The sequence below is a fragment of the Leopardus geoffroyi genome, chromosome C1 (assembly GCF_018350155.1).
Source record: "Leopardus geoffroyi isolate Oge1 chromosome C1, O.geoffroyi_Oge1_pat1.0, whole genome shotgun sequence".
NCBI lineage: Eukaryota > Metazoa > Chordata > Mammalia > Carnivora > Felidae > Leopardus > Leopardus geoffroyi.
Window position 1 is genome coordinate 151,909,200 of NC_059328.1, and position 13,725 is coordinate 151,922,924.

Genomic DNA, 13,725 nt, shown 5'->3' on the forward strand with positions numbered 1-13,725 from the left:
AGCCTGCTTCTGATTCTGTCTCCCTATCTCTGCTCCCTGCCCCCCGAGCCCCGTTCACGCTCTGTCTCTCCCTCTCTCTCAAAAACAAATAAACATTAAAAAAATTTTTTTGGAAGTTTATAAATGTTAGTTTAAAAAAATTTGGTAGTTTAAAAAAATTAAAAAAAAAGATCTACTCTTCTAGCAAGTTTCAAATGTACAATATAGTATTATTAACTACAGTCACCATGCTGTACATTACATCCCTATTTGTTTATTTATTTATTTTTTATTTTTTTTAATAACCAGAAATTTGTACCTTTGATTCCTTTCACCCATTTTACCTACTCCTCACCCCAGTCTCTGGTAACCACCAATCTATTCTCTGGATCCATAAGCTTGTTTTTTTTTTTTGTTGTTGTTGTGGTTGTGGTTGTGGTTGTATCTTACTCTACTCAGTTAACTAAAGTGTTTTCTCTTTTCCTAAAATATGAAAATTGTCTGAAGAAACCAAGTATTCTTCTTAAGGAATCAATAGAAATAGCTTAGTGCTATATTTAAGAAGGAAGGTAGGAAAGAAAGGAAAAAGGTAGGAAGAAAGGAAGGAAGGTAAAAAGACTGCCAACAACCCTGATTTAAGGATTAGAGATTGGGTATAGGCCAAATAAAGAACTGGGTTTTCTTTAATTTAAGATAATTCACAGGATAAATAGTAGTATGTATTTAACAATCCTCCTCACAAGTGATGGGTATTCCCTAAGTGGTGAGCAGGTTAAACTTCAGTGCATTTGAAAAATTCCTTCTTGCAAATTCTAAGTTTCAACATGCAGGTTCTGTTTTCTTTATGAAAACTATATATATATTTTTTCTATACAGATGTTTAAGTAATTAGGAACAGACTTTTAAAAATTTTGTTTGCTACCTGTTTCACTAAGATTGATAATCTCTGTAAAGTATTTGCTGGCAGTTGTAATCACAGAGTGGGTGGGACTGTGCTTGTTCCGAGAGATTCAGTCTCTCTGGAATGAATTTTTCCATTTTTCCCAGTAGGTCCCTCTTCATTTCCTTCTGGGTACAAGATTACGTCTGTGTTTGTAGTGCAGACTTAGCCTGCATCTGTAGAATATCTTGGGTTATTTGAATATAATACCATTTGCCTATAGCAATCCTAGCATAATAAAAATACTAAAACATACATATGAAAAGTAAATCTGAAATACATTGAACAATAAACTGGGTGAATTGATTTAAGTTTCATAATAAAGGTTATCTAAGTATATTTCATTAGTTAATGTGTTAACATTTAAAAAGCAACTCTGGATCTGTTTTCATATTTGTATACAATCTAAGGATGATGCCCTTTTTTATGCATTCAAAATTCATTATATATATATATATATATATATATATATATATATATTTCTATCTATCTAGAATATAATGTAAACTAGTCTTTCCCATTGTAATATGACCTCAGCTTAAAATAGAAAATAACCATTGGTAACAAATTACAGACACTTTTACAGCAGTAAAAGTGAACTTCAAGTCTCAGTTCCTGGATCCCAAGATCCATGTCACTCCAGTTTTCAGTTTTTGGTTTTCTGAAGTCCTGAAAGTCCTTCAGTGTCTCCCTTTCACAGAATCAGTTTTGATAGAATATAGTACCCATATATGTAATCCCATTATCTCTGCAGTTTCCTATAATTTTTTCTTTGCCTTATTCTTAATGCTCTAGAGATATCAATTTTGTGATATTATCTCATCCTAATAGATAACAAAAGAGAAATCTACTTACAGCCAATCAACATGACACAGATTGAAAAGATTTTCTCCGAATTGGTGTTAGGAGACACATTCCCGAATCCTACACTGGTTAAGCTGCTGAAGGTAAAATAAAGTGCTGTGACGTATTTGTCTTTAATGGATGGTCCAGAACTTGAGTCACTGTCATTGTAACGTTTCCCAATTTGTTGTCCTAAGGAATCCAACCATCCGATTTTGTCTGTCAAGTAGGGCCTTTCTACATTCCCAATTGCATACCAAATGCAAGCCAGCCAGTGAGCAATCAAGGCAAATATGCACATTAAGAGCATTAGAACAGCAGCGCCATATTCTGAATAGCGATCAAGCTTCCGGGCCACTCTCACCAGACGAAGGAGTCGAGCTGTCTTCAAAAGACCAATTAATGTTGTTGTCTGTGGAAACAAATGTGTATGGTCAGAAACAGTTGGCAAACAACTCAGTGTATGTTCCTGTGAAGCAAAGTAGGTAGAAACAGGTCAAAACAAGATGGTAGCATTGAAGATCAATGCATATTTGAATGAAGTATTAAGGTTAGTTTTTGTTTGTTTTAACTTTACATCTGCTTTGGAAAATACTTTGAAAGTGTGTGGTACATTCATATCTTGGCATGCGAGACCCATGGGACAGACACTCCATCTGTCTAGCTTTATGCTCTAACCAAGTGCCTTGGAGATAATGAATAGTCAGTAAATCATTCATTCACCAAGAAACATCCCCTGTGTTACTGGTGTGCCTAGCAAGTGCCTACACACTGGGATTATAGCGTTGAGCAAACAGACGTGATCACTTTTATAATAGAAAGATATTTATTTACTAGACAAAAAGCTGTCTCTAGTGAGGAGAAATGAGGTCCACTGTCTCGAGGGGAGAAACAGATGTTTTTTTAAAGAAACGAACAATAGGATTGTTTCAAGAGTAAAAAAATGTGACAACAATAATAAGACAAAGTGGTATGATAGAGGGTATTTGAGGGCATGAGTCAGGATGGAGACTGCTTTGGAAAGAAAGGCCAAAGAAGAACTTGCTGAGGAACTGATACTAGAATTGAGAGAAACCTGCATAATGAGAAGAACCAGGCAAGCAGATAATTGGGAAACTTATTGGATGATTGCATGTATGCCTTAGACACTATATTTAAATTCATTTTTCCTTCCCAAATGTGTTAAATTGATAAATTGTTTCTTGAAGTCCCAATGATATTACGTATTTTTCTTTGGGGTGTGATATGTGTAATTAATTGTATGATTATTACTGACCAGGTATCTAATGATAGGACACTTCTATATAATAACAGGATACTTCACTGGTTGTTTGGATTTGAAATCTGATAAGTACAAATTACAAGTTCATTTCTTAGGTTTCCTAAATAATGTCAGCTATAAGTACTATATAATTCACAGGGCATATAATTATTCCATAGTTACATGGTGTTTACCAATCAATTATTGAGTCATTTTATGTGTTCATTGTTGGTGTTTATTTTGCAAAGTACATCCAAACGCATTAGGAATACTTATATTTTAATTAAAGAAATAGCACATTGCAGAACTATCACCCTCTATCCATTTTGATTTGGTGGAAAAAAAGCACTAAATATTAAGAAAAATAGTTTCATCAGAATTCTATAATAAGTGTTGTAGTTTCTTTCTTTTTTCTTTTTCTTCAGAGTGGTCACTAAGAGGAGGGGAGATCCCTTGGTCTCCTCTAAATTCTTTTTAAGTTTGTATTGGAACCTTCTAGAGGTGAGAGGAGCTTGTGTAGTTGGGATGTGCTTATCACATTTGGGCTCTGGTCTTTGTTCATTATGGGATGTGTGAAGAAGTGAGTCTTCTCTGGTCCCAATGTTGAATTATTGTTTTTCAAGGTGGAATAAAGAAAATAGCATTTTTTTCTTCACAAATGTAAGAGTTTATCTCTTCTCAACAAATAAAGGGAGAGTCTAAGTTATTATTAAGTAGTTTTCTGGAAGAAAAACTTTCCATCATTTGAATTATTAACATTTTAGATGATCAGTTTTTTTTTCAAATTTCGTTGGTTTTTTGTTCAAGTTTTTGTTTAAACTCTATTTAGTTAACATATAGTATAATATTGGTTTCAGGAGTAGAATTTAGTGATTCGTCACTTCTATGTAACACCCAGCGCTCATCACAAGTGTCCTCCTTAATACATCACCCATTTAGCCCATCCCACACCCACCTTCACTCCATCAACCCTCAGTTTGTTCTCTACAGTTAAGAATCTCTTATGGTTTTGCCTCCTTCTGTCTTTTTTTTTTTACATTCTTTCCCCTATGTTCATGGGTTTTGTTTCTTAAATTCCACATATAACTGAAATCATATGGTATTTGTCCTTCTCTGACTTACTTAGCATAATACACTCTAGCTCCATCCACATTGTTGCAAATTGCAAGACTTATTCTTTTGATGGCTGAGTAATATTCCATTGTATATATAATGGAATATATATATATATATATAGATAGATAGATAGATAGATATAGATATAGATATATATATAGATATAGATATAGATATAGAATATATATATAGATATATAGATATAGATATTTAGATATAGACATAAATATAGATATATAATGGAATATATATAGATATATATAGATAGATATAGATATATCTATATAGGTATCTACATATATATATAGATAGATATAGATATATATAGATTTATAGATATATAGATATCTATATATATATATCTATATATATATAGATATAGATATTTAGATATAGACATATATATAGATATATAATGGAATATATATCTATAGATATAGATATTTAGATATAGACATAAATATAGATATATATATCTATATTTATGTCTATATCTAAATATCTATATCTATATCTATATATATATCTATATCTTTACCCAGTCATAGTCAATAGACATTTGGGCTCTTTTCATAATTTGGCTATTGTTGATAATGCTGCTATAAACATCAGGGTGCATGTGCCTTTTTGAATCAGTATGTTTGTATCCTTTGGTATAAATACCTAGTAGTTCAATTTCTGGGTCGTAGGGTAATTCTATTTTTAAATTTTTGAAGAACCTCCATACTGTTTTCCAGAGTGGCTGCACCAGTTTGCATTCCTACCAACAGTGCAAGAGGGTTCCCCTTTCTCCACATCCTTGCCAGCATCTGTCATTTCCTGTGTTACTAATTTTAGCCATTCTGACAGGCGTGAGGCAGTATCTCTGAAGTTTTGATTTGTATTTCCCTAATGATGAGTGATGCAGAGCATCTTTTCATGTGTCTGTTTTAGCCGATCAGTTACATATTGGGACTTTGGAACAAACAAATGGATGTATGAATTCTGTATCCACACCCATCTATCATCTTGGAGAAGTTGTTTACTTCATCTCTAGACCTCAAATTTTTCATCTGTAAGTGAGCATAATAATGCCTCCTCATAGGTTTGTAGGTAATTCCCAGGAAATAGTAGCTTTTTGTTCTTATTTAAATATCTCATAAGCTTTAGTTTCTATCAGTAAGTGGGAACACTATATTGTAAAATGGATGGATACATACATTTTCCAAATGCATTACTTCGATATCTAGAATTCCAAATGGAGGCTTTTCCAACACTGGCCTTGGCATCCTCAGGAAAGGGTGGGAATTTTAAAGACAAAAACATCATCTACATGCACTCATTGCTTGGACTTTAGTAGCAGGAATCACTGGTTCAACGTGTCTCTTCCTACACTTCACAGCTTGTTTGTGTGTTTATGTTTCCTCCATGCTCTGTTACCTATTTACTTGTGTTGAGAAATCAGAAATATTGAAAATTATTGCTTAAAACTTCTTTTCTTTGGAAGAAAAATTTTCTCTCAACCTCAAAATAAGTGAAATATAATGAAAATTCTCTAAGGTATTTGGTTAATGAAGTGAAATGCTTCAAAACAAATGAGATGTTTTAATAACATCTTGTGATAATAAGTACTAATGACTCTTCTGGCTGCCAAGATAGTAAAGCAAAAATGATGTTATATAATCCATCCGCTGTGTAGGCCAGCTTCCTCCTTTTTCTCTCCCTTCAAAGAAACATCTGATGTTTCTTCTAGGATTATATCAAAATAAGGCAAAACCTAAATGACAGTAAGTTCTCTAAGCAGATAAGTGAATATAATTTATATAATAACACACAAATGACATCTTTTCTGGACAAAAAAAAAGCTTAACAAATATGGTACACGATGAAGTCTCAAACCAACTGACATGATACTAAATGACTGCAAGGGTGGAGAGAGGGAGATGGGGAGAGAGGGAGGAAAGAAGAGAGAGAGAAAAGAAGAGGGAGAGAAAAGAGGGAGAAATTTCTAAGCAGTTGTTTTATCTTTCAGTTGCTTCTGAGGATGAATGAAAATGGACTTCAACAGTCAAAGCCATTCCCTTGTGATTCCATAAGATGTACCCAAGCATAACTACATATGTTGTTTGGCAATGTAACAAATGACTTGATCTTATTTGTATTGTTATCAAGATGCTGCTAACACACCTGGGCTTTCTTCCATAGCTACTGTTGTGTGCAGCCTATCTTGTAGATAGATGACATGAGACTGCAATAACACTTTTCTTCTTCTTTTAATTTCTCTTTAAAGATTTAAAGGGTTTTTCCCATTTTACACAAAGGAAAAACGACTGCAGCAAAATCTCAGAGAGCAAAGACTAAAGAATGATCAGTTTCCTCTTGCTGATTTGTTGGCGACTATTTGTCCCTTTGTTTACTTCAATGTACTGTCTTGGTCTTATGCATAAATGAAAAATGAGACCCACACCTACCTTATAGCTGTGTTAACATGAGAACATGGCTGAAGGGAATGTTTTTGGCATACATGTTTCTCTGACCATATACCTAATTTCATGTAATACTCAGCGATACTATGTAAATTTATTTTGTGTTTTTTTTTTTCCAATTTTTGAAAATAGAAATAAATCCATCCTTACACTTATCGCAACAATTAAAAAAAACAGTAGAGGTACAAAGAATCTTAGGTATTATTTTTTAACTTTCCACTGGTATCAGAAAAAATATTGTCTGCTTTTTGCTACTTTGGGTAGACTAACCAAGCATAAGAGCTCACAAGAGGTATGTGTGATTATGCACTACAAAGATATCATGACAATAAATAAGATGGAGAAAGAGGTGAGCGACTTGGTAGTAGATGGAAGCAAGGTACTTTGTTTTTGGGTCATGCCCATGAATTGCAGCAAAGGAGACATAATGAACTCTAATAAGTCATGTCTCTGCCTCATCAGTACCTATGCCACTTCAGAACTCCTTTCACTGTGATTGAATGGTATTTCAAACTCTTTTTGCCTGAATGCCACAGTAAAGAAAGTGTACTTGTTTAAGACTTGTATTTTTAATGTATTTTGTCAAAACTTTTTAAATGTAAAATGATTTTTCCCCTGGAATTTCAAATTATTGACATTTTTGGGTGGCTGAAGCATATCATCCAATTTAAATTTTTTTAAAGACCTACCCACATCCATAGTTTATTAAAACCCTGGATACTTTCTTATACTGAGGTAGAAGTTAGTCTCCGTTATTATGGATGACTTTCTTAATGAAACTTTATTTAAAAATATATCCCTTAAGCAATTGAAATTTTGTAAACACGTTAGATGCCAGACCCAGACTCAAGATATTTTCAAATGGTTCAGGCAATAATCTCTCTCAGTGTAAGTGGGATTCATTTTAAAGACCTGAAATTAGAATAGGGGATTTCTTGCTAGTGTCCAACAATTCTCTACTCAAGAATAAATTTGGCTACAGTCAAACTGGGAAAGCCTCCTCAATACGAGAAAGTCTTATGCTCAATAATTTTTCAAAATAATTCTACCTTTTTTAAGTGAGCACTTTCAAGAATCTTACGTGTAAAATACTTTATTTCAGAGGCTTACTCTTCCCAACTTTCGCCTGTAGTCAGCGGACAGAATTATTCTTTTATAAATGAGGAAATATAAGTATGTGATCTTCAGTGTTGTCTACAGGACTGAAAGAATGAATCATCGTTGAAAATCTCTACTTAATCCATCATTCTGTTCTGTTTGTCAAGAAATATTTGGGTTCAAGTGGAGAAATGGGAACACTTAGTGAGTAATACATTTCATAACTCTGCATTCCTGTTTTGCTTTAGATTTCATTTCAATTCCCTCCTAAGCCCTGGTACTTGTATACACCATTCCATGAATTACTTATCCAATAAAACCCAGTAATATTGAAGCTAGTTTCAAGTTCCTTCAGCTTGAGCCACATTTTTTCAATATTTCTAAGGACACATTCACTAATACAATAAAAAAAAAAGCCATATTTGAATATGTAAAAAACCTTAAGGAAATCACCTAGCTTATCCTTTCCTTATTCGTACCAAAACCTCACAAATCCCTGCACAAACTGTGGCTTTCAAACAGAAGGTTTTACAACCTGTCTGGGACAGTCACTCCAATATTTAACAACCTTTACTGTCAAGATGCTTTTATACTTATTTTGTTTATAATTAACATTCTATTTTTGCTGCAGTTGGAACTCACTTTCCCTTTCTTTAGTTACAATAACATGGAAAACTGGTCATCAAGTGATTTCAAAACAGCAGTAAGATATGTTACAATGAATAAAAGATTATGGATGTTGTATTTTTAAAATGGAAATTTGACTTGTTTTGAGAAATATATAACCAAAAATTGAAACTTATATCATCTCTAGCAAATTGTAGACAATAGATGACATATACATGATGAATAAATGATCAACTTTGTGCAAAATATATTTTTTGATGGAATGTTCTTATCTTTCCTTGGTTCAAAAATTACTGCACTGGGGATCCTGTGTCTCTCACTTGTCATGCCACAAATTTCGGCAGGCATGACCGACAGCCTCAAATACATGCCAATGAAGACATCTGCCTTAACTCCCAAAGAACTATCTAAAGAGAGATGCAGTCACTTTATGTGTAGAAATATATTATGTATACAGGTCTTCAAAATGTATTTTTTTTATTTAAATTTGAACATGAGTGTGTCTAATGTTTTAGCAATTCACTTCTAACAAACTAATGGTAACTGTAGAAATCAGGTTCAGAAAAAATGCTGACAAGATGATCAGAATTGCTATACAGATACTTCCTAAGTTTTTCCTTGTATCCATTCTATGATGCATCTAACAGACTAATGAAGCAAACATACCAATGTGAATAGAAACTCCTCTTTTCTATTAAAATTTCCCCCAAAGAGCACTGTAAATACTTAGGTTTCAAAAACCTTGCCTGCATTCAGGATTCATGAAAAATAACAGTAAAGTGGGAATGGAGAGAGGTTGACAAAGCAAGCGATGAATCAAAAGAACACCAATTTTCAGGAAAGGAAGAGGTTAATGAAGTGTGTAGCTAAAGAGAGTCCTCTAGATTCTAACAGTTGATCTATCTGAAACTAAGATTTGCCGCAGATAAGCAAAATATGGGAACACTTGAGGCAGATAATGAAAAGTTGAGTTTTTGGAGACTGAGCCAATAGTGTTATTCTCTTGCATCAGTGATATTGAGATAATTGTCTATGGATGGCGTCATACTTGACGATGTAAAAATTAAGAAATAGAGAATCCCTTCCTTCCTGGCTCCGACTGGATGGCACTGACATCAGGAAGATATTAATGACACAGGCAAACCGAGTTATTGTTAGTATTCCTTTCTTAAACATTTTTTAACATTTAAAAAGATTAAATGGTTGTTTTGAAAAAGTGAGCAATTCTGCTCATGTATCTGCTTCAGTAAAAATGTATATGTCAAACTTCCCTCAGCATTGCTAGCGTGTATGTATTATAGCTAAAATAATATAGATCCAAAATTTGTAAAGGTTTCCTTCTTCGGAGTTGAATGTAAATGAAACTGAAGTGTCACAGTCGCTTACCACTTAGAGAAATTGGCAAGGAAGACACTAATGTTTAATTGGCATTGACAAAATTGTTTTCTCTAAGGTTATCCAAGAGGCTGTGATGCATAGAAAACAAACATTTTAATAATTCAGCTAGAATTAAGCAATTATGAAATCATGACGGTTCTTATATTTAGTTTTAAAACACTCCTTCAGTTGATAATTTATGTCTTCATTTCGTAGAAGTGTTCGCCTATGAGCACATGAAAGCCCTCTCCTGGACTTCCTCTTTGTCCCAGATAAGGCCACCAGTTCTTGGCTATCTAAACAGCAGAATCGTTCCTGCCATTTTTAAAAATGCAGGTTTCAAGGCTTTACTTTAGACCTACCAAATATGAATCTACAAACTTTTTTATAAGACCCACGCAGAAATCAGTGCATGGTCCTGATGGAGAAACACTGATCTAAACCAATCTTTACCATGATTTCATCTAATTTATGTATAATTTAATGGATCTCACTTCTTTTTCTTATATTCACATATATATCTTCTAGATGCTCATGGAGTCCTTGACTTGCCTACATGCCATCTGTACTCGGATGACTGAGAGGCATCTCAAACTTCACATGGTTCAAACAGGAATTTCTACCCCATAACGCACCTTCTTCTCCCCAGGCTTTTCCCATTTGGATACATAAGTGGCCACCTATAAAAGCCGCTTACGTAGTCTCCATCCTCCAAAATATTTCAAACAAGAAGAAAGAAACAACAAAATCTTTGAACCATCATTAATTCTGCTTTTTTTCTTACTCCAGCAATATTTAGTCCATCAACAAGCCCTAACAGCTCTCTTCTACCATTTTCCAAATGTATTTACATCTCTTCACCTCTATTGCCACCATGTGGTGCAAACCCTTGTTGTTTTGTCCCTGCTACATTATAGCAAAAGCTCTAATATCATTCCTCTGCTTCTACCCTGACTAAACTTTCTGCAGACATCCACCATGAGGTCTTTAAAACTGTCCATTATATCATATTATTCCCACTCATAAGGCTCCACTGCAGCCAGAATAAATACCAAATGTCACTGCTCCTTGTGATTTGGTCCCTGTCTCTGCATTCTCATAGCTTAGCACTCAATGGTTCAGCCTAGCTACCACTGGCCTTGTTTCTATTCTAACACACCAAGCTTGCTCCCCAGTTCATTTTCACTAGTGTTTTCTTCTGCTTGAAATGCTCTGCATGTGTTTTCATGAGGCTCGTTTCTTTGGATCAAGTCTCAACTCAAACGGCACCTCCGCAAAGGTCTTTCCTAATTTCCCCATCCAAATTAGCTACCCGCTGAAGTCGCACTGCACTACATGGCTGTTTTCTTGTCAGTTCACAAAGTTCTTAAGAGGAAAAACAAAATAGCCTCTCTTCACCATGTGCAACCTTCTAATACTGCTCTTTCCTCTTCTCTTTATTACCAAGATTCCAGCAGGAGGGAGTCCTACTCCCTGCCTGTTAATTTCTGAAGCTACTTCAGTTTGGCTTGTGACCAGTATCTGATCCATTTGCTACCAATACATACTGAATTGACACACCCAGTGACTTGTTTTCAGCCTTCATCCTACTTTATATATTTACAGTATTTGACACCATCTTCTTGAATTTTTCCTTACTTCCTAGTTGAGTGAGGTAGTAGAAGTCCGGTAATGCCTACAAGTGGTCTCCAACAACAGCAGAAATCTTCTGTGTCCTATATAATTTTTCAATGTATCACAGTCATTTGTATGGGCAAAAATGAAATTTATTTACTAAGTGTCACTGGGTTTTAATATAACAGATATTCACTTTTGCACATTTTAACATTCGTGAAAATATCCAGGAATTTAGCTACCATGTAAACTGAGAGATAATGAACTAGTCCAGTTTGGACCTTCATTAACAGGTGTTTGCTATTTCAGGAAATTACATCTTCAATGATATCAGGTCTTGTAGTACGTGTGTACTGTGCATATACATCATGGCTCTGCCAGTCTATGAGCACCATGAGTCTATCTCACAGTCCTGAGATTTCTAGGTATGTTAATATATGCATGTATATACGTATCTACCTGCATATTATGTATGTATGCACATAAAAACCTATATAAGCACATACATATATATTGAACCCTTATGTTAAGATGAAAATATAAAACCAATAATGTTCAGTTTAATGTTTAATTTATTGCTCAAATATGAACTTCCTCATTATAACTAAGTACAAGCATCTGCTAACTCCATTATATCATTTAATGTAGACCTATCTGAAACATTTACATATTCAACTAGGTATTTTATGAACATTTATTTCTTCTTTATATTAAGGGTGGACATTATATTTCATATTTGTGAAATTATACGTATAAGAAGGCTATACTATCTATGACTCTTATTTAACAATAGTAAAAGGGGGGATTACAAAATATTTCTTATATTGGTTCTGATAAGACTGGGAACCGACGCTTTATAGCTCCATGCTTCTAGTGGGCTTCCTCTGTAACTGGCTTGGCTTTCCTAAACTCTATACCTGAAAAACTTCTACTGGCAATCAGGAACCCTTCCTTCCATGCTCATATGTCCTCCTGTACCTAACATTATGAAAGCATTTATCAGATAGTACTCCAGCTGCTTATCCACTGCTCCCCATTCTAGACTGCAAGCTCCCAGACAATGGGATCTTGTCTTACTGTTTTTGTTTTGTTTTGTTTTGTTTTGTTTGTGTAAATACAGGATCTAGCCTGTTGGCACATAGTTTGTTCTTAATAAATGCTTATAGAATGAATGAACCCACCTGAGTGGAGGCTACCATAACACTTTCTGGGAATGGCATAATGAATTAAGTCAATTCTCATTCAAATTTGTCAAAAAACTACATGAAATTCTAACTGGTAAAGCAGATAAAATCAAGCCAATCCTTTTTAGTGGAGGTGGATGGCTCTGAGTCTTATCAGTCTGTCTTGATGTCAACTCTTGAGGGCTTCTGAACTCAGTCCAACTCTCTCAGGCACCTCAGTGATACTCCAGTTTGAAAAACACTGCACTGGATAATTCTCATCAGAGTGACCTCTAGCCTAATGATTTTAGGATTTGTCACTTAATTTGGGGTTAAAAATCCCCAAAAGTCTTTTTTTATTCTATACTCATATGATGAAATGTCCAAAAATAGTTCCTTTGAATATAAGAGCTATTTTCTCTGGAAGCATTTTCTTCTTCTTCTTCTTCTTCTTCTTCTTCTTCTTCTTCTTCTTCTTCTTTGCAAGAAACAAAAATGAATGCTGTATATTTTTAATACTATTATTACATGACATTATACACTTTTGGAAAAGTATTATTCTGAAATATCATTATGTACTGAAAAGCCTGATTAAGAGTTTCATTACAATTATATACTATAGTTTGTATATAAAAGAAGTATCTTCTTTATTACTCTTGAGAAATGTATGAAGTAGTCCAATCCATCACAGGTATTATTACCTCTCGTAGCTGACTCAGCCCAATAGCTGATACCCTTAACCCCCTTCCAGACCCATCCCTGCACTTGCTACCTTTGATGCCCACATACTTTCCTCACAATATGCCTCATGTTCCTGTGCTTTGCAATCCAGTAACTGTCCTCAAAATATTTTCTTTCTGTCTCCCATTTCTTCAGGTTTCCTATGTGCAACTAGCTAATCTAATACTATTATATGATCATAGATAATAAATATTTGTTGAATAAATGCCTTATTAAAGTATTTGCAGATTACTGTGGTAATGTGTACGTAAAATGTAAGTAAAATGTAAGGAAGACTTCATTAAGAAACACAGACTTTAATCCAAAGGGATGGGAAGAAGAGGAGTAACCTTTGGCAAGCACATATTACGTACCTAGTACTGGGTTAGTCTCTTCATATATGCTGTTTTTATTTTTTTTTATTAAAAAACTTTTTAACATTTATTCATTTTCTTTTGAGAGACACAGAGAGACAGTATGAGTGGGGAAAGGCCAGAGAGAGAGGGAGACATAGAACTCAAA

General features: G+C 34.2%; 1 protein-coding gene across 7 annotated transcripts in view; it reads right to left on the bottom strand.

Moving 5' to 3' along the window:
* The window catches only part of KCNH7 (potassium voltage-gated channel subfamily H member 7), a 486,826-nt gene that overhangs the window by 60,116 nt on the left and 412,985 nt on the right, over nt 1-13,725 (bottom strand). For all 7 annotated transcript variants that reach the window (XM_045480018.1, XM_045480016.1, XM_045480017.1 and 4 more), the window contains one exon: nt 1,775-2,174. In XM_045480018.1, coding sequence (XP_045335974.1) covers nt 1,775-2,174 — 400 coding nt within the window. The remainder of the gene's footprint in view (nt 1-1,774; nt 2,175-13,725) is intronic.